Below are 22,977 nucleotides of genomic sequence, written 5' to 3' on the forward strand. Positions count from 1 at the left end.
TTTTGCATTCAGGATTCTAGCCTAAGTGAAGAGGCCTCCAAATTCCATTCCATAAACTGTGACGTCTTATGAATCACATGGACTGTCAAAACAAAGAGTAGAATGTAAGTAACATGGTGTTTTCATAAATTCATCAGTTATTCTGCGCTCTGGCACACTCAGACGAGAGTGCTCTGAAATCGGAGTAGATAGCCAGAATGAATTTACGAACGCATCCATAGAATGCGTAATCCTTGTAGCTCGAGGTCTATGAAATGAATGAATTGATAACTGAATTACTGTGGACTATGGAAATATGCCATGTTCAAAACAACTGGGAACTCGGAGTCGGGAACGTGGGCCTCTTTCTAGAGCCCTGACTTTCTGAACTAAAGATCACAGATGTTATTATTTGACCTCAGTTGATTTTAGATTACAGTACCAACATTGAGGTTTTTCACAGTCAAAACGGTCTTTGGGATTTTTTGGTCTTAGTTTAAAGTTAGGTGTATGGTTAGCAGTGTGGTTAAGGTTAGGTTTAAAATCAGATTTTAAGAAGATAAATTGTAGAAATAGGCGGGGTTTATGACTCTGTGTCTGGTATCTAGTGACGGCCCTGGTGTGGCGAAGTTAGTGTAAGAAATGTTGCTACAATGGTGAAACCTGTTTTAAACATGTTCATCAAAGATTTTCTGCCTAGTGTGTTCATTTTTAATGACCCGGATGAACATGAGAGAATTCATTGACGTCATCAGTGCACAAAAATGGCAGAGTCGGAGGAGGAGGATGTCTTGGTCCAGAGAGTTGTAAAAGATATCAATAACGCCTTCAAGAGAAATCCCAATATGTACGTAGCTTTATCCAATTTATCGTAAATAACGAGTACGATTAGCTAGCTACAAGATCACAGCAAACTACTCATGGCATGGTGCTCGAACGAGATAGCTATCATTTGCTGCTTTATTAGCAAGCTAACGAACGTTAGCTATCTAACATCTCAGCTTGTTGTTCAGCTAGCTAGCAAGCAAACATTCAGGATAAAAAGCAATCTGCAGAGCCCGGAGGGTAGCCTAGCTTTTGTCTTTGCATACATTTAGCCACACGTTGCAAAGGATATATCTTTGACTGTGCAGCGGAATTCGTTTGCCACTTAGTAGCTAGCTACAGTAACTAGTCATTATCCAAGGAGGCTAGCTACTTGATTTGCAAAAAAAGTTGACCTAGCCTTGTTATTCCCAGCTCTGGAACGGCATGCATAAATCACGTGATCAGAAAGTCCTTGTTTTGTCCACAATTTAAAGTATATAGCCAGCCAAATACTGTTGGAACAGTCTGCGACTCTCCTCTCGCATGCAACATCATAGCCTGTTATGTGGGAGTGACATTTCCAGATTCCTTCCTTCCTTTTTTTTTTTACACCTTTATTTAACTAGGCAAGTCAGTTAAGAACACATTCTTATTTTCAATGATGCCCTAGGAAAAGTGGGTTAACTGCCTTGTTCAGGGGCACAGCCATGGGTGGGCCTGGGAGGGCATAGGCCGACCCACTTACATTTACATTTAAGTCATTTAGCAGACGCTCTTATCCAGAGCGACTTACTGGGAGCCAGGCCCACCCGATGGGTAGCCGGGCCCAGCCAATCAGAAATTGTTTTTCTCCACAAAAAATAGCTTTATTACAGACATAAATACTTGTCAGCTTTTTGTGCATATGGAACATTTATAGGATCTTTTATTTCAGCTAATGAAACATGGGAGCAACACTTTGCATATTGTATTTATATTTTTGTTGAGTATAGTTGTCATCCCTCACCCCAGAGTTGACTGATGAGTTTGGCTCTATGATACATAGATGTTTTATCTATCATCTTATCTCAGAAACCTGTCAGGTTTCACACCTGTTTTTATTCCAATGGAGATCTACTCTGGTGATTACATAGCTACTGTCTTTGTAACTATGCTTTTCAAGTTGTTAGCTAATCATATCCAATAAATTATCATATTATTACTCTGTAATATTTTTTATAAATTGTTATAATAACATGGTCAATTATGCCTTGTTGGGCTGAGAAGAGTGTCAGCTCGCTAGATGTATTCTGTTTAGAAGCTTCTCTGAGTGTTCTAAATTAGAACTGGCCTACATTCTGTAGCTCATTTAAGAACAGGGTGTGAATGCTTCAACTTGATGCTGAGCAGCCCAGATCTTTTCCCTTTCATTTGCATCTCCATGTTTTGATAGCCAACTCATAACCACCAGCCTCTTTTGAGAGATATCAAGAGAGGCTTCGCAGTACAAGGCACAATGGAATGTAAAATATAACTTTTCATATAAAATTGATTTGATGCACATTTCAGTTCCAGTTTATCAAAAGTAGAACATACACAGATCTGTCTGAACCTATTTGAACTGAGTACATTTCAACTTAATAAAGTAAAGGCATTTTTACAGGGCAAAACATCCTTCAATAAAAACAACATCTAAGCCTGATTTGTAGTGTTTGTGCAGGCTCAATCCCTTTGGTGTTGTGAGTGACCTGTGCTGAGTGCTATGCTGTGCTGTGTGCATACACACACCAGGGTTCCATACTAACAATTTCCCCACTAAGTTTTTCAGTTGGTGGCACCAGCCCATGATTTGGTCGCATCCATCTAAAAAATATAGAACAAACATGCCTCTCTGACATGTAGAATAAGGAATCACTCCAGTTCTATTTGTGACATTTCTATCTGAAACATTCCAATCCATTTTGCTTACTGAACATGGCCCTGCTGCAAAGGGGACTGTATGTGTGTGCGCACACCGCAGTTTGAGGCAAACCTGTTCTGTTCTGTGCTCAGTGAGGCGTAGACTCTGGAGATGCACTTGTGCAAAGTAGGCTGCTCTCTACAAGTCTTGTGCCCCGTATTCCAGACCAGTGTTGTATTGGGCATCTAAAGTGTGCTCCTACTCCTTCAACTAGAGACATTTAGGCTAAGTACAAGGGCCCCTACTCCCTAAACCAGGCAGTGAATAAAGCCCACCATCAGACAGGGGTTCTGCTGTGTCTAGAGGTTAAAAGGTTATTACTGTATGTGTGAGCATGCATGGGTATCTGAGAACGTGTTTGTGTAGTTGTTTTGTTAGAGCAATGAGCATGCAGGTTCACACTCTCTCTCTCCTCCCCCCTCCCCCTCCTAGTGATGAGATAGGTCTGATCCTGTGTCCTGAGGCCAGGTACAACCGCAGCCCCATCGTCTTGGTAGAGAACAAGTTGGGGGTGGAGAGCTGGTGTGTCAAGTTCCTGCTACCCTATGTCCACAACAAACTACTGCTCTACAGGCAGCGCAAACAGTGGCTGGACAGGGAAGGTAAGAAGAATAATTATTTATTCTTTATCCATTTTCCTTAGTCCACAGACACACACCCCAGGGCTCGAAATTAAGGGTGTCCCGTAGGGCTGGGCGATATGACGATATAATATCGTGTGATAATAGAAAAACGTCTATCATTTCATATTATGTTGTATCGTTTATTTAATTGTGTCGCAAATCACACTCTACGTCAATATTTTTTATCAATTGGATAATGCTTTGCGTGCCGTGTGGAAGGAAATTTGCAACACAAACAAACACGGAGGAGAGTGAACGTTACACAGACCACAGAGACACGGAGCTCGTACCTAAAAGAGGGGCTACTTCGGTCACGTGGATGTGGTTTGGGTATGAAAAGTCTGACAAGGACCAGAAAACCATCCTCTGCAAAATATGCCACAGGCCGGTCCCGACACCAGGCTCAAACACCGCTAACCTCCTTTACCACCTACGAAAGAATCATGTGTAACAGTACGGAGAGAGTCTACAGATGAGACCCAAAAAAGTACAGTCGAGTGCTCAAAACAAACCCCCGACTCAGACGTTGCAAGAGGATTTTGCCCGCGGCACACCATATGGTAAAGAATCACGAAGATGAAAGGAGGTTTTTTTATTTTTTTTATTTTTTATTACAAAAAACACAAGGAAGGGGTAACATTAAAGTATTAGAACATGAAGGACAAACAATACAGCATCAAGACACTATCAAACATGTATCAGTCTTTCTGCAACAGAGCCATCCTTATGTGTAAGGGTGCATGTGCATGATAGTGATATAAAATATGTCATAGTTTCCTTTTTCATGATCACAATCTTGTGAAACCCGAACCCTCCAAGATCCCCCCATAGTTCCCCAATAGCTGTCCCTCAACCATTCGAGAACCCTCACACAGTCCCCCCCCCCGAAGAAAAAAAAATAAAAAATACAATTAATTCCATTCCCCACCCCAAAGAACCCCCCAATGCACCAACAACCAAGAGAATGAACTAAAGAGTAAAAAGGAAAAGACAGAAGAAAACAGCAAACAATGCAAAAAAAATTAAACTAAATAATACATTTAAAACAAAGGACATCAAGGACAACTGAAATCATAACAGCAATGCCAACTGTATATGTTTGTGTGCATGTCTGGTACTATTACATGTATGTGTGTGTTCTTATGTGTTTATTTGAATGAGAGTGTGTGTATATGTATGTGTACAAACACCTGTACAGCATCAGCCTCAGGCAAACCGGCATTAGTTGTAAAAACACTGACACTTAGTGTCATTGAAATGTACTTTTATTATGTTTTATTTTATCTTTTTTTCACTCCTTTATCTTTTGACCTTCGTTCTCTCTCTCACACAGCAACTCCACTCCCACTTGTCTCCAATTCCACATACCAAACCTCAGCTTCCCTCAGCCCATCCCATCTATCTCCGCTGGCCACCCACTTCGTGTTTCTATGCAACACATATCTTTCAGCTATGCTATGATGTTTAACATACAATATCGATCTATCTAATCGAATAGAATCTACAGCTTGCGTGTTCAAGATAAATACTTTTACTAAGAGTATTAGTAATTGAGTGACCCGGTCTTTCCAGATCTCCTAACAGTACTATTTGTAGGGTTAATTTTAGATCAATGCTATGCATTTTCAGCCATTCCTGAGACCAGAAACAGGCTACCTGAGGGCAATACCAAAATAAGTGGTCTATTGATTCTGTATCCTCATAATAAAATCTGCAGAGCTTTGATGATTTTATGCCCCAAATATTCAACATTTTCTTGGTGGCAAGAATTCTATATAATAATTTTATCTGAAAAGCACGAAGTCTTGAATCTTGCGTTTTATATATCAACTCATACACCCTGTACCATGGAATCTGTACATCAAAAATCTCTTCCAAACTATTTTGCAATCTCTATGGCACAGTTGCCAACATCCTGGTCCTCAAATGAAACTGGTATACTTTCCTATTTATGCTATTTTTATTCCTCCGCCAGTTTTGATCCTTTATATTGGGCAGACAGACCAGTTCCCTACCTCCTCCCACTGCCACCCGCCTCCTCCATTTTTGGGGCAATGCTGTAATCAATTGGTTGTACTCTTGGATTGAGCAGACCTTCCCATACAATTCTGATAACTCCATGAAGGACATAACTCTACCATTACAATTTACAATATAATTTAAGAACAAAATACCCCTTTCAAACATCTTTCCCATAAATACAGGTATTTTATCAACCTGCACATTTGAGTTCAGCCATAATATTTGTTGTAATATTTGTTCTATCTTTTCAGGGGGATGAAATTTAAATTGTAGCCAACTCTGCAATGCTTGTTTGAAAAAGACAGATACTTTGAAAAAAGTATCATTTTCAATTCATCGAAAATGAGACATGGCAATCTGCACAAAGGCAAAAAGGCAATTTTTCTACAATGGATTAGCTTTTCTTATTAATCTACTTGAGAACCATTTAGGGTTCAAATAAAACTTTTGAATGAGTGAAGCTTTTAGAGAGAGGTTTAGTGCTTTTATATTTAATAATCTCAACCCACCCAATTCATATTCATTATATAGATAGGCTCGTTTTATTTTGTCTGGTTTAGCGTCCCAGATAAAGCAAAATATTTTTTGCTCATATGATTTGAAAAACGAATCATCAGGAGTAGGCAGCGCCATAAGTAAGTGAGTAAACTGAGATATGACTAAGGAGTTAATCAGGGCAATAAATAGACCTCTCCATGGTTGCAGGATCTTGTCTATTTTTACAAGTTTTCTATTGAAATTCATTGTGGAGAGCTTATTTATATCTTTTGTGATATGAATTCGATTATGTCTACTTCACCATCAGCCCATTTTATAGGTAAGCTGCAGGGTAATGTAAAAGTGGTATTTTTTAAGGATCCAATACGTAGTATTGTACACTTATCATAATTAGGTTTTAGTCCAGAGAGTACAGAAAAGTTATCTAGATCTTTAATGAGACATTGCAGGGATCTAGCTTGTGGATATAACATAAAACTTGAGTCATCGGCATACATGGCCACCTTTGTTTTTAAGCCTTGGATTTCTAATACTCTAATGTTGTTATTGGATCTGATTTTATTAGCTAGCATTTCGATGGCCATAACGAATAGATATGGTGACAGAGGACACCCTTGTTTAACTCCTCTTGACAATTCAAAACTCGCTCAGAAGTAGCCTTTATTTACTATTTTACACCTGGGGTTGCTATACATTCTTTTTACCCATTTTATAAGAGAATTACCGAAATGGAAAAAATCCAGGCATTTATAAATAAAATCCAGTCTTTATCAAATGCCTTTTCAAAATCCGCTATAAATACCATTACTTGCTTCTTATATGTTTCATGATGTTCTATTATTTCTAGTAGTTGTCGTACATTATCTCCAATGTATTGTCCATGTAAATAACCTGTCTGATCAGAATGAACAATACCTGGTAAAACCCTTTTAATTCTGAGTGCTATGCATTTTGTTAGTATTTTTGCATCAAAACATTGAAGTGTAAGGGGCCTCTAGTTTTTTAGATAGACTGGGTCTTTATATTTGTCATCTGGGTCTTGTTTTAATAATAGAGAAATCAGACCTTCCTGCTGAGTACCTGACAGAGTACCATTTCTATAGGAGTAGTTAAAACAATCTAACAATGGTGCTTTTAGTATATCAAAAATACTTGATATACCTCTACCGGTATGCCATCAAGCCCTGGGGTTTTTCCAGACTGAAAGGATTTAATAGCCTCAAAAAGTTATTCCTCTGTAATTTGGCCTTCGCACTGATCTTTCTGTACATTTGTTAATTTTAAATGTTTTATATTATTTGGAAAGAATTCCTTAACGTAATCTTCATTCAGTGGGAGAGGATGAGACGGAAAAGAGAACATCTGCCTAAAATAATTAGCTTCCTCTTTTAAAATATCATTCAAAGAATCATAAATGACTCCGTCTTCAGTAATGAGTTTCTGCAAATTATTTTTGTTAGCGTTCCTGTGTTGGAGATTCAGGAAGAATTTTGTGCATTTTTCTCTGTATTCCATCCAGTTTGCTTTATTTTTGTAATAGATTACATTAGATCGTTCTTGAATAAGTTCCTCAAGTTCTTTTTATTTTGTATCTCTGTAGTATTGTTTTTATTGCTATCTACCTTTACTATTAGTTCATGGATTTCCCTTGTTAGTCTTGTTTCTTTTGCCAGAAACGGCTTTTTTTTAAATTATTGATGAATATTGAATTAAATGACCCCTGAAGGTACATTTAAAGGTATCCCAAACAATAAGGGGATTTGCTGAACCTATATTATACTGGAAAAATTCAGTTATAAATTATTTTGTCTTAGTTAAAAATAAGTTGTCCTCCAGTAAACTTTGATTAAATTTCGAATATCCCCATCCACGTGGAAAATCTATATGAGTTATGTGAATGCCAATTAGATGATGATCCGATCGCATTCTGTCTCCTATTAAAACTTTTTTAACCTTTTGATGCAAGAGAGAAAGAGACAAGAAAGTAGTCAAGATGACTAGCTTGATTAAGTCTCCTTCATGGAAGGCGATTACAACTTACATCTGCAAAGACATGGCCCCAATTTACACGGTCGAGAAACGGGGGTTTCGTGAGTTGGTGCTAACACTCGACCCAAGGTACCAAATGCAAATTGATATGTGACAGGTATTAATGCCAAAACAACATGCAAAACAGGCAAGCTCCCAAAATATGTATTTTAGGCCTGTATTTATTTTGTTTGCAACTATAGTTTAAGTGTTTTCTATTTACCTTTTTAGATTGAATACATTATTATTTTGTTACACGCTTAATTGCAAATTTGCACCAAGGCTCTAAATAAAAGGAGAAATAATCAAATATGAGTAAGTACCTTTTATTTGTTGAGTATAATTCAAAATGTAATAAGAAATAGGCCTTTACATGTGGTCATTTTATATAAACTATTTATTAATAGAATTTACAGAAAATGTGCTATATCGTGATATGAAATGACCTATATCGTGATATGAGAGTTTGGCCATATCGCCCAGCCCTAGTGTCCCGTCATCCTGGGGATGATAAAAAAATATATGTCTGGGACTGTTTAAAACACACGTTGGAACAGTTGCGGGATGATAGACCAGAAAAATATAAAATGCATACAACAGTGGTTCCATACTAAAATGTTTAAATACAAAGATGAGGCTGATGAAACAGATCACAACATTTAGCTTAAAAGTTAAAAATAATGAATAATTCACATTACAAGTGCAGCAATGTGTTAACTTGTCTCGGCCATATGCGTGAATGTTCCAAAATGCTATTACGGGAGAACACCATTCTCAAACTTGCACCTGATGGGAGCGGTTTTTATATGTGACAGAGATGGATATGCAGCCTAATGGTAGAAACTTAGAAAAAGTGAATATCTGAATATGCAACAGCAGGATTGTGCCTTAATACCTTTGGACAGTAGAAGAAGAAATGCTGGTATCAATGGCATATCAGGAAATCTTAGCTTTTTTTCTATGGTCGGATTTTGGCTGTACATTATTAAAAGCAAGGTAAGATAGGCTATGTAAAATGTCCAGGTTTCAGACAATGATATGGCTGGCTGGGCTCCCGAGTGGCGCAGCGGTCTAAGGCACTGCATCTCCGTGCAAGCGGCGTCACTACAGTCCCTGGTTCGAATCCAGGCTGTATCACATCCGGCCGTGAGTCCTATAGGGCGGCGCACAATTGGCCCAGCGTCGCAGCGTCGTCCAGGTTTGGCCGGGGTGGCAGTCATTGTAAATAAGAATTTGTTCTTCACTGACTTGCCTAATTAAATAAAGGTTAAATAAAATTTAAAAAGTTCATATTTTGTTTATGGAAATGTATAATATTAGAACATCACTCCAATGTTGGGAAAATAAGCCTATTAGAATGCAAATGTTACTCTCCCAGCCTGTCTGTGGGCCTGTTGGCCTGGAGCCGAGGTTTCGCGTGCCGGGAGTTGATGTGGCATTTGCATTGTTTGTAGGCTATGGCTAGCTACTATGGTATTCTAGAGAATATGGTTGTATCTCCCTGAACTGAATGCACACTGAAATGTGCAAAGTATTTTTGCCTCGTGCTGCAACACTGCCTGGCTTGGGGCTGTGCGTGCTCACGTGAAGGCATAAAAATGTGTTTAATTTACTTGAAAACGGAAGTTTACTGAAGTGAGACTTTGTCCTTGTGTTTCTTGGCTATTTGCATTGTTTTGTTCTCAAGCTAGGTTGTGTTTCAATGTTTGAGTTTCAACTGATAGGGAAGAGAAGCAACTCGGATACTAATCAGGGGCTGCATTCCAAACACTTAAGACATACCCTCTCCCCTCAGCCCTCAAATTAAGTGGACGCTGATGACGTATCATGACGTCTGACGAGTTGACACTTGCAGGGCAAGGGGCGAAGGAAGGAAGAATGAATGAATTTTAAATGGATCGCTCTTGCCTGGAAATTTGTCACTCGTTCATCCCACGGTTGTGTTTTCAGTCATCATGAAACTATTGTGTGTGCCTTCTGTGCGCTGCAGTCAATTATGATTGCATTTCATATCTTGGCTGGAAGACAACGCATCCACAGACATCGAATGTTAGCCATCCTACTATCAGGTAAATAGAAAATTACAATGTATGTGTGTGATGTCAGGGAAAGTTGTGTGCAAGATAACATTTCCAAAAACTGACCAAACAAAAATATAATTACTTTTATGATATGTGTTTGAGCCGTGATGTGCATTGGTAGCACAATTTCTAACATATTTACATTGGTTTTTACTTACACTTGTATGTTGACTTCTCCATATTAATGTTGGTTGTAAGTTTTCTTAGCGGATGTACAATCATGGCGAATTGAATTATGGGGCGTTTCAGGCCCGGAGTGAACATAATTGTACACTCTCAAACTTAATCAAAAACGAGGGCTGAGACAAGATCGAATTTGAGGAGAAAGGGGTAAAGAAAATATAAACTTGGCAAAAAAAGAAACGTCCCTTTTTCAGGACCCTGTATTTCAAAGATATTTCGTAAAAATCCAAATAACTTCAGTTTCCCATGCTTGTTCAATGAACCATAAACAATTAATTAATTAATGCACCTGTGGAACGGTCGTTAAGACACTAACAGCTTACAGACGGTAGGCAATTAAGGTCACAGTTATGAAAACTTAGGACACTAAAGAGGCCTTTCTACTGACTCTGAAAAACACCAAAAGAAAGATGCCCAGTGTCCTGCTCATCTGTGTGAACGTGCCTTAGGCATGCTGCAAGGAGGCATGAGGACTGCAGATGTGGCCAGGGCAATAAATTGCAATGTTTGTACTGTGAGACGCCTAAGACAGCGCTACAGGGAGACAGGACGGACAGCTGATCGTCCTCGCAGTGGCAGACCATGTGTAACAACACCTGCACAGGATCGGTACATCCGAACATCACACCTGCGGGACAGGTACAGGATGGCAACAACAACTGCCCGAGTTACACCAGGAACGCACAATCCCTCCATCAGTACTCAGACTGTCCGCAATAGGCTGAGAGAGGCTGGACTGGGTCTCGTAGGCCTGTTGTAAGGCAGGTCCTCACCAGACATCACTGGCAACAACGTCGCCTATGGGCACAAACCCACCGTCGCTGGACCAGACAGGACTGGCAAAAAGCGCTCTTCACTGACGAGTCGCGGTTTTGTCTCACCAGGGGTGATGGTCTGATTCACGTTTATCGTCGAAGGAATGAGCTTTACACCGAGGCCTGTACTCTGGAGCGGGATCGATTTGGAGGTGGAGGGTCCATCATGGTCTGGGGCGGTGTGTCATAGCATCATCGGACTGAGCTTGTTGTCATTGCAGGCAATCTCAACGCTGTGCGTTACAGGGAAGACATCCTCCTCCCTCATGTGGTACCCTTCCTGAAGGCTCATTCTGACATGACCCTCCAGCATGACAATGCCGCCAGCCATACTGCTCGTTCTGTGCGTGATTTTCTGCAAGACAGGAATGTCAGTGTTCTGCCATGAGCCTGGATCTCAATCCTATTGAGCACGTCTAGGACCTGTTGGATCGGAAGGTGAGGGCTACGGCCATTCCCCGCAGAAATGTCCGGGAACTTGTAGGCGCCTTGGTGGAAGAGTGGGGTAACATCTCACAGCAAAAACTGGCAAATCTTGTGCAGTCCATGAGGAGGCCACACCAGATACTGACTGTTACTTTTAACTTCCCCTTTGTCAAAACTCCCACATTATTCCTTTTCTGTTAGTCACATGTCTGTGGAACTTGTTCAGTTTATGTCTCAGTTGTTAAATCTTGTTAGGTTCATACAAATATGTACACATGTTAAGTTTGCTGAAAATAAATTTAGTTGACAGTGAGAGGACGTTTCTTTTTTTGCTGAGTTTATAGATCTTCATCAGTGTCAATTGACAATGCAATGAGAAGAACGCTTTGTGGGGAGTCAGTTCTAAAACAAATGTTAAAAACGTTGTTGTGATGAAACATGCAATTCATGAATAGGGCCCACAACTGAATACAACCTATAGCTGGCAAAGATACTTTTGTTCATGTAGTGTATGTGGACACCTGCTTGTCGAACATCTCATTTCAAAATCAAAGGCATTTATATGAAGTTGGTCCCCCATTTGCTGCTATAACAGCCTCTACTCTTCTGGGAAGGCTTTCCACTAGATGTTGGAGCATTGCTGCGGGTACTTGCTTCCATTCAGCCACAAGAGTGTTAGTGAGGTCAGGTACTGATGTTGGGCGATTAGGCCTGGCTTGCATTCGACGTTCCAATTCATCCCAAAGGTATTTGATAGAATTGAGGTCAGGGCTCTGTGCAGGCCAGTCAAGTTCTTCCACACCGATCTTGACAAACCATTTCTGCATGGAACTCGCTTTGTGCACAGGGGCATATTTTTTACTTAACCAACAATGCAGTTTTAAGAAAAATAAGTGTTAAGGGCTTGTAAGTAAGCATTTCACTGTAAGGTCTACACCTGTTGTATTTGGCGCATGTGACAAATAAAATTGTATTTGATTGTTATGCTGAAACAGGAAAGGGCCTTCCCCAAACTGTTGCCACAAAGTTGGAAGAACAGAATCGTCTAGAAGGTCATTGTATGTTGTAGCGTTAAGACTTCCCTTCTCAGGATCTAAGGGGCCTAGTCCGAACCATGAAAAACAGCCCCAGACCATTATTCCTTCTCCACCAATCTTTACAGGTGGCACTATGCATTCATGCAGGAAGCGTTCTCTTGGCATCCTCCAACCCCGACGGCCAGATGGTGAAGCGTGATTCATCACGCCAGAGAATGCGTTTCCACTGCTCCAGAGTCCAATGGCGGGGAAGCTTCACACCACTCCAGTCGACACTCGGTGATCTTAGGTTTGTGTGCGGCTACTCGTTCATGGAAACCAATCTCCCGACGAACATTTCTTGTGCTGACGTTGCTTCCAGAAGCAGTTTGGAACTCTGTAGTGAGTGTCACAACTGAGGACAGATGATTTTTATGCGCTTCAGCACTCTGCGGTCCCGTTCTGTGAGCTTGTGTGGCCTACCACATTGCGGCTGAACTGTTGTTGCTCTTAGACGTTTCCACTTCACAATAACAGCACATACAGTTGACCCTGGCAGCTCAAGCAGGGCAGTAATTTGATGAACTGACTTGTTGGAAAGGTGGCATCGCCATGTTGAAAGTTACTGAGCTCTTCATTAAGGCCATTCTACTGCCAATGTTTGTCTATGGAGATTGCATGGCTTTGTGCTTTAATTTATACCCCTGTCAGCAGCGGATGTGGCTGATATAGCCAAATCCACAAATTTAAAAGGGTGTCCACATACTTTGGTGTATATAGTGTTTCTCCAGAAAGTACAAATTGGAGAGTAGAGACCGACCGATATGGGATTTTTGCGTCCGATACCGATTTTTAGGGGGTAAAAGTCACTGAATCCCAGGGTGAAATGAAAAACAAACCTTTTCTTATACAAATTGTGCTCTAAAGGATTAACAGATACTATACATTATGATTTCTTAACAAAATATTACAATGAACATTATTTAAGAACATTTTATTTGTGGTTTACAGGATATCCACCAAAAGGAAACTTGTTTAGTATACCTTCTTAGGTACAACTTAAAGATGTCTATCTATGGCAGTGGATAAGAAGAATGCAAAAGTGTTTGTGCTAAACCGCCACAAGGGGTGTCTGGCTGAATGAATTAAACTTTCTTTCAAAGTAAATCTGAAACTGCACTGTTCACAAATAAGCATTGAAATGCAGTAACATGCTGTTCCTAATCTCACCGCTAGGTGTCAGCATTTGTCTTGAGTAGATTTATTACAGTGTTTACAACAGTCAAAGGTCACTTTATGGCAACCTTGCAATGAGAGTAAGTTATGACAAGCACAAGCTAGCTGTTCATTACAACAATGTTTTCTCACAGAAACAATACGTACATTACACTGCAAAATGGCATGACTGAAAACGTTTATGCAGGCAAATACTTGCCGCACTGGTTTTAGTCACACGTTCTAATTTATCTAGCTAGCAAACGTTAGCTACTTATCATGAATGCAAACACATGGCCTTAGTGATGAGGAATGGGCTGCTTGCTTGGTGAAGTGTTCTTTTAATTATTTACTTATTCATATACACTGGCTGTGGCAAGCTATTCACCGTCAAACTACCATGCCTACTCGCTCTCACGTTGTGACCTAGGACTGAATGATGTCAGGCACTCTTCAGGCAACCATTGACATTTTCAAAAAATTACTGCAAATGTGTAGACATATTTGTTTATTCTATGTATATAATATCGGTGCTTTATCTGTGGAATAAAGACTGATATAAATATTTTTGTGAAAGGCTAATATCGGCCGATAATATCCGTCAACTGATTTATCGGTCTGGCTCTATTGGAGACTGAATCTCTTGAAACCTTGATGAAGACAGCTTGCTGTCGAAACGTTGATAAATAAATGATTGTAATTAGTATTAAGAAATGATTGCATCAAAGCTACCCGAGTGTGTGGCTTTTCATTTTCTTTTGAAATATGGTGAATGTCTAACATCAAACCGTGAGATTGAAATAGCTAGAAAGAAGAATAAAAGACTGATGCAATGAGACAATATACAGTGCATTCGGAAAGTATTCAGACCCCTTGACTTTTTTCACATTTTGTTACATTACAGCCTTATTCTAAAATGTATAAATAAATGTTTTCCCTCATCAATATACACACAATACCCCGTAAAGACAAAGCAAAAACAAATATGAGGGGACTCAGCGGATATTCAAACAAGTAAAAAGACAGCTTGGCCTAATTTCTTCAGAGCAGCTAAGAATTCAGGATAGTTAATATTTCAACACAGTACTGACTGAAGCATTCTAGAGAATGCCATTTAAAAAGCAGCCTCAGATCATAAGGAATACGTGTTGTTGCATGAAGCATTTATATCAAGGATACCAGCCTTCCCTGTAGCTCAGTTGGTAGAGCATGGTGTTTGCAACGCCAGGGTTGTGGGTTCGATTCCCACGGGGGGCCAGCACAGAAAAAAATGTATGAAATTGTATGAAATGTATGCATTCACTATTGTAAGTCGCTCTGGATAAGAGCGTCTGCTAAATGACTAAAATGTAAATGTAATCTGGTAGTTTTTGTCTGTCTAGCTGATAGGGAGTGAGCGGACGGAGTGGGTCTATTTACAGGACTTTGTTATTGCAGCCACAACATATATACACACATAGCTTATACACAATAGGTCGGGATGATACTAGTATTGCAATATTTTTTCCATGGCAAAAATTAAAACACGAAGCAGACAGAACACTTTTTGGTCCTTTCTAATCCTGCTGTATGTAAAATATTGCATGCTATAACTTGGAAAATAAATAAATGTGACTCTGGATGACACCATAATGTTTGTTTCTAAAATTAGGTCTCTTTACCTGAAGAAGTAAAATTCGCTTCATGTTTTATTTCCTTGCCACGATACTAACGAATATCGCGACACTGTTATCGTCCCGGCCCTAATACACAACACAGCTGGTGGGAGCTGGAGTCATTGGTTGGTGTCCATACCTGACATTTAAAGCGGTGGTAAACTCTGAGTTAAGCAGCAACAGAGTGCTGCTCAACAGTTTTTACCCCCAAGCCATAAGACTCCTGAACAGGTAATCAAATGGCTACCCGGACTATTTGCATTGTGTGCCCCCCCCCAACCCCACTTTTGATGCTGCTTCTACTTTGTGTTTATCATATATGCATTGTCACTTTAACTATACATTCATGTACATACTACCTCAACTTGGCCGACCAACCAGTGCTCCCGCACATTGGTTAACCGGGCTATCTGCATTGTGTCCCACTCACCACCTGCCAATCCCTCTTTTACGCTACTGCTACTCTCTGTTCATCATACATGCATTGTCACTTTACCATATCTACATGTACATACTACCTCAATCAGCCTGACTAACCGGTGTCTTTATCTAGCCTCGCTACTGTATATAGCCTGTCTTTTTACTGTTGTTTTATTTCTTTACCTACCTATTGTTCACCTAATACCTTTTTTTGCACTATTGGCTAGAGCCTGCAAGTAAGCATTTCACTGTAAGGTCTACACCTGTTGTATTCGGGGGCACGTGACAAATAAACTTTGATTTGATTTGTCCACCAGAGCTGGGAGAGACAGAGACAGGTTAGCATATCAAGTGATTATTTGAAGTACAACTAAAGCTGTCTATAATGTCCATTTTTCTTGGCAAAAAAATTCTGCCCGTTCAAAAAGGTAACGAAAGGACAAGACCACTTGACAATTGCGACACATGCCCAACAGCTCATCTATATGATTAATACTAGAGCCCGACCGGTAAATCGGTTGACCGATATTATCGGGCGATATTAGCCTTTCACATATATTTTTTTCATCCGTTTTTATTCCACAGATAAAGCACCGATATTGTGTACATAGAATTAACAAATATGTCTTCTCATACATGTCACGCTGTAGAATGATAGGAGACAGGCGCAGGAATACGTAATAAGGTTTTTTATCTCTCCACCTAAAATAAAGTACATCATGAAAACGACAGGGATTGACATCATTTGAGTCAGTTGGATGTGTACCTGTGGATGTATTTCAAGGCCTACCTTCAAACTCAGTGCCTCTTTGCTTGTCATCATGGGAAAATCTAAAGAAATCAGCCAAAACCTCAGAAAAAAAACTGTAGACCTCCACAGGTCTGGTTCATTCTTGGGAGAAATGTCCTAATTCCTGAAGGTACCACGTTCATCTGTACAAACAATAGTACGCAAGTATAAACACCATAGGTCCACGCAGCCGTCATACCGCTCAGGAAGGAGACGCGTTCTGTCTCCTAGAGGTGAACGTACTTTGGTGCGAATAGTGCAAATTAGTCCCAGAACAACAGCAAAGGACCTTGTGAAGATGGAGGAAACAACAGGTACAAAAGTATCTATATCCACAGTAAAACGAGTCCTATATTGACAGAACCTGAAAGGCCGCTCAGCAAGGAAGAAGCCACTGCTCCAAAACCGCCATAAAAAAGCCAGACTACGGTTTGCAACTGCACATGGGGACAAAGATCATACTTTTTGGAGAAATGTCCTCTGGTCTGATGAAACAAAATAAAACTGTTTGGCCATAATGACCATCGGAAAAAGGGGGAGGCTTGCAAGCCGAAGAACGCCATCCCAACTGTGAAGCACGGGGGTGGCAGCATCATGTTGTGGGGTGCTTTGCTGCAGGAGGGACTGGTGCACTTCACAAAATAGATGGCGTCATGAGGAAGGATAATGATATGGATATATTGAAGCAACATCTCAAGACATCAGTCAGGAAGTTAAAGCTTGGTCGCAAATGGGTCTTCCAAATGGACAATGGACAAGCATACTTCCAAAGTTTTGGCAAAATGGCTTCAGGACAACAAAGGTAAGGTATTAGAGTGGCCATCACAAAGCCCTGACCTCATTCCTATAGAACATTTGTGGGCAGAACTGAAGAGGCATGTGCGAGCAAGGAGGCCTACAAACCCGACTCAGTTAAACCAGCTCTATCAGGAGGAATAGGCCAAAATTCACCCAACTTCTTGTGGGAAGCTTGTGGAAGGCTAGCCGAAACGTTTGACCCAAGTTAAACAATTTAAAGGCAATGCTACCAAATACTAAGTGAGTGTATGTAAACTTCTGACCCACTGGGAATGTGATGAAAGAAATAAAGGCTGAAATAAATCATTCTCTCTACTATTATTCTGACATTTCACCTTCTTAAAATAAAGTGGTGATCCTAACTGACCTTTGACAGGGGATTTTTACTAAGATTAAATGTCTGGAATTGTGAAAAACTGAGTTTAAATGTATTTGGCTAAGGTGTATGTAAGCTTCCGACTTCAACTGTATGTGACAAATTAAATTAGATTCAATTTTGATTTGATTTACTCAATCCAAATGCTTACGCTGTCACCTGGTGGTGACATTACAAACTGCATTTCACTGAACTTCACTCCATAATTTGTATAAAGATTTACTTTGAGACAACGTTTAATTAATTCATCTATTCTTGTTTATTAGTGTGCTTGTGGTGCTTCAGCATAAACACTTCTGCAATCTTATCCACTGCCATAGATATGTACAATTTAAAGCTAAGTTGTCTTAGAAGGTAAACTGAACAAGTGTTTTTTATTTACTTACGTGTTTATAGAGGATGTACACCACAAGTAAAATGTTCTTAAATAATTTAACTAATTCGGAGCACAATTTGTGAAAAGGTCTGTTTTTCTTTCCACCTCCCTAAAATATATATCAGCAGATATATCTGTAATCGGTGACTTTTTGCGTCCCTAAAATCAGTATCAATCCCATATCGGCCGGGCTCTGATTTATACCATAACTTAATCCTTTCTCTAGATACCAATATGTATGTAGAGGTAGGTAGTCAATAGGTTTTTTCCACATTTTGTAACGTTACAGCCTTATTCTACAATGGATTAAATTACATTTTCCTCATCAATCAATACACAATACCGCATAATGACAAAGCGAGAACAGGTTTTAGATTTTTTTGTTGCAAATGTATTAAAAATAAAAAACATACCTTATTACATAAATATTCAGACCCTTTGCTATGAGAGTCGAGATTGAGCTCTGGTACATCCTGTTTCCATTGATCATCCTTGAGATGTTTCTACAACTTGATTGGAGTCCACCTGCGGTAAATTAAATTGATTGCACACGATTTGGAAAGGCTTACACCTGTCTATGTAAGGTCCAGCAGTTGACTGCATGTCAGAGCAAAAACCAAGCCATGAGGTTGAAAGAATTGTCCGTAGAGCTCCGAGACAACATTATGTCGAGGCAGAGACCTAGGGAAGGGTAACAAAACATGTCTGCAGCATTGAAGGTCCCCAAGAACACAGTGGCCTCCATCAATCTTAAATGGAAAAAGTTAGGAACCACCAAGACTCTTCCTAGAGCTGGCTGCCTGGCTAAACTGAGCGATCGGGTGAGAAGGGCCTTGGTCAGGAAGGTGACCAAGAACCCGATGGTCACTCTGGCAGAGCTCCTCTGTGGAGATGGGAGAACCTTCCAGAAGGACAACCATCATCACAAATTGAATAATGGGGCATTTTATGCCCGGAGTGAACATAATTGTACACTCGCAAACTTGATAAAAAAACGAGGGCTGAGGGGCTTACGTTGCCAACTTCCCTTGCTTGGCAAATCATTTGCACCAATGTCAAAGATGGTCGCGGGGATTCCCCCAAGGGCATAAGGCGAGGGTGAGTGGAGGAGGATGTATTTTATGAGTTTGAAACGCAGCCAGGCTCTCAATCTCACAGGCACCAACATGACTCGAGTCACATTACCACAGTAACATCCCGCCTGTAAAGGGGTAGGTGAACATTTTTTTGCAAACAAAAGTATTTGGGCTGGGAAAAATTATGGGTGGCTGGTGTTCCAAAAAATATTTTTGGGGTCAATGGGCGTTAGGAAGCGGTGGCACTCAAAAAGGTAAATGCAACCATTCTTCAGTGACTGATGACAACTAGACACACCTGGCTGATGGGTCATGTAATGATCTGGCCAAAGTGGAGTCCTTTGTGTAGACATGTAGCTAGCTAGGTAGCTAGCTAGTTTAACAATGAACCAGCATAATCCCAAGTCATACTACTACTAATACAAAGATTGTCATAGCTGTAATACGAATCTGCAGGTAGCTAAAGCTAACAAACTATGTTTAATGTTAGCTAGCTAACATTAGGCTATAACTAGCAATGCAAATGGATTTCTAATTCGAATAATATTACTACACAGATCATCCACGTAACATTAGATAGCAAGCCAGCAAGCTAATGTTTTCTACCTAACTAACAGCAGTTGTGGAAAAAGTACCCAACTGTCATACTTGAGTAAAAGTAAAGATACCTTAATAGAAAATGACTCAAATAATAGTATCTTTACTTTTACTCAAGTAGAATTTTACTGGGTGACTTTTATTTGTCATTTTCTATTAAGGTAAGTCACCCAGTAAAATTCTACTTGAGTAAAAGTGTAAAGGTATTTGGTTTAAAATATACTTAAGTATTAAAAGTTAGAGCATAAATCATTTCAAATTCCTTATATTAAGCAAACCAGATGGCACCATTTTATTTTATTTATTTATTTTTCGGAAAGCCACGGGCACACCAACATTCAGACATAATTTACAAACAAAGCATGTGTGTTCAGTGAGTTCGCCAGATCAGAGGCAGTAGGGAGGACCAGGGATGTTCGGTTGAGAAGTGCGTGAATTTGACTATTTTCCTGTCCTGCTAAGCATTCAAAATGTAACGAGTACTTTTGGGTGTCAGGGAAAATGTATGGAGTAAAAAGTACAATATTTTCTTAAGGAATGTAGTGAAGTAAAAGAAGTAAAAAATACAAATAGTGAACTACAGATACCCCAAAAAACTACTTAAGTAGTACTTTAAAGTATTTTTACTTAAATACTTTACAACACTGACTAACAGCACACTTGCAATAAAAACGGCTATGACAAAATGAGAAACTTATATCTGAAAATGTAGCTAGACTCAAACCGTATACATAGATGAACGCTTCACTGCAAACTGGAACCATTTAGCTCAATTTTGTTTGTAGCTACATATTGTTTGGCCAGCGTTGTGTCAAGTCATTCTGGATCAATCTGACCGTGGCGTGTGCAGAAAGTAGCCCATCACTTTTTCCAAATGTTCTGTCGATAGCGCCTGCTAAATTCAGGGCATCAATGTTGTTGAGAAAAGTAGAAAAACTTTTGTTATTCTCGATGGCTAACGTATATCTTTTAAAAAAACGGTGTGGTAGAAAGGACTCAACACATGCTGAACAGCTCACTTTATAGACAGAGGCATGCTACATGGCAGACCAATCCAAACTCATCTCCCAGCATGTCCAGATGTTCGATCTGGTTCAAGTCTGGGCTCTGGCAGGGCCACACAAGGACATTCAGAGACTTGTCCCGAAGCCACTCCTGCGTTACCTTGGCTGTGTGCTTAGGGTCCTTCTCCTGTTAGAAGGTGAACCTTTGACCCAGTCTGAGGTCCTGAGCCCTCTAGAGCAGGATTCCATCATGGATCTCTTTGTACTTTGCTCCATTCATCTTTCCCTCGACCCTGACTAGTCTCCCAGTCCCTGCCGCTGAAAAACATCCCCACAGCATGATGCTTCCACTACCATGCTTCACCGTGGAGATGGTGCCAGGTTTCCTCCAGACGTGTCGCTTGGCATTCAGGCCAAAGAGTTTAATCTTGGTTTCAGCAGACCAGAGAATCTTGTTTCTCATGGTCTGAGAATCTTTAGGTGCCTTTTGGCAAACTCCAAGCGGGCTGTCATGTGCCGTTTACTGAGGAGTAGCTTCTGTCTGTCCACTCTACCATAAAGGCCTGATTGGTGGAGTGCTGCAGAGATGGTTGTCCTTCTGGAAGGTTCTCCCATCTCCACAAAGGAGCTCCGCCAGAGTGACCATCGGTTTCTTGGTCACCTCCCAGACCAAGGCCCTTCTCACCAAATCGCTCAGTTTGGCCAGGCGGCCAGCTCTAGGAAGAGTCTTGGTGGTTCCTAACTTTTTCCATTTAAGAATGATAGAGGCAACTGTGTTCTTGGGGACCTTCAATGCTGCAGACATGTTTTGTTACCCTTCCCCAGGTCTGTGCATCGACATAATGTTGTCTCGGAGCTCTACAGACAATTCTTTCAACCTCATGGCTTGGTTTTTGCTATGACATGCACTGTCAACTGTTGGACCTTATATAGACAGGTGTAAGCCTTTCCAAATCGTGTGCAATCAATTTAATTTACCGCAGGTGGACTCCAATCAAGTTGTAGAAACATCTCAAGGATGATCAATGGAAACAGGATGCACCTGAGCTCAATTTCGACTCTCATAGCAAAGGGTCTGAATATTTATGTAATAAGGTATCTGTTTTTTTATTTTTAATACATTTGCAACAAAAAAATCTAAAACCTGTTCTCGCTTTGTCATTATGCGGTATTGTGTATAGATTGATGAGGAACAATTTAATTTAATCCATTGTAGAATAAGGCTGTAATGTTACAAAATGTGGAAAAAGTCAAGGGGTCTGAATACTTTCCGAATGCACTGTATAACTACATATTGACAACTACCTCTACATACATATTGGTATCTAGAGAAAGGATTAAGTTATGGTATAAAACAGTGCCCGACCGATATGGGATTGATACTGATTTTAGGGATGCAAAAAGTCACCGATTACTGATATATCTGCTGATATATTGTTTGGGGAGGTGGAAAGAAAAACAGACCTTTTTTCACAAATTGTGCTCCGAATTAGTTAAATTATTTAAGAACATTTTACTTGTGGTTTACATCCTCTATAAATACGTAAGTAAATAAAAAACACTTGTTCAGTTTACCTTCTTAGGTACAACTTAAAGCTAAGTTGTCTATCTATGGCAGTGGATAAGATTGCAGAAGTGTTTATGCTGAAGCACCACAAGCACACTAATGAACAAGAAAAGCTGAATTTATTAAACGTTGTCTCAAAGTAAATCTTTATACAAACTATGGAGTGAAGTTCAGTGAAATAAAGTTTGTAATGTCACCACCAGGTGTCAGCGTCAGCATTTGGATTGAGTAAATCAAATCAAATTTTATTTGTCACATACAGTTGAAGTTGGAAGTTTACATACACCTTAGCCAAATACATTTAAACTCAGTTTTTCACAACTTTGGAAGTATGCTTGGGGTCAATGTCCATTTGGAAGACCCATTTGCGACCAAGCTTTAACTTCCTGACTGATGTCTTGAGATGTTGCTTCAATATATCCACATAATTTTCCTTTCTCATGACGCCATCTATTTGTGAAGTGCACCAGACCTTCCTGCAGCAAAGCACCCCACAACACAACATGAAGGAAGATTACGTGGATATATTGAAGAAATCTCAAGGCATCAGTCGGGAAGTTAAAGCTTGGTCACAAATGGGTCTTCCAAATGGACAATGACCCCAAGTATACTTCCAAAGTTGTGGCAAAATGGCTAATGACAACAAAGTCAAGGTATTGGAGTGGCCATCATAAAGCCCTGACCTC

The 22,977-nt window shown here is 40.0% G+C and overlaps 1 protein-coding gene across 1 annotated transcript in view; it reads left to right on the forward strand.

Annotated features, from left to right (window-relative positions):
- Window positions 1-739: 739 nt before the first annotated feature.
- LOC115164097 (protein prenyltransferase alpha subunit repeat-containing protein 1) overlaps window positions 740-22,977 on the forward strand; it is a 76,025-nt gene continuing 53,787 nt past the window's right edge. The window contains exons 1-2 of the mRNA XM_029716215.1: window positions 740-826; window positions 3,158-3,327. Of these exons, the coding sequence (XP_029572075.1) occupies window positions 744-826; window positions 3,158-3,327 (253 nt within the window). The 5' untranslated portion in view covers window positions 740-743. The remainder of the gene's footprint in view (window positions 827-3,157; window positions 3,328-22,977) is intronic.

This window comes from Salmo trutta, chromosome 27, assembly GCF_901001165.1.
Source record: "Salmo trutta chromosome 27, fSalTru1.1, whole genome shotgun sequence".
NCBI classification, from domain to species: Eukaryota; Metazoa; Chordata; class Actinopteri; order Salmoniformes; family Salmonidae; genus Salmo; species Salmo trutta.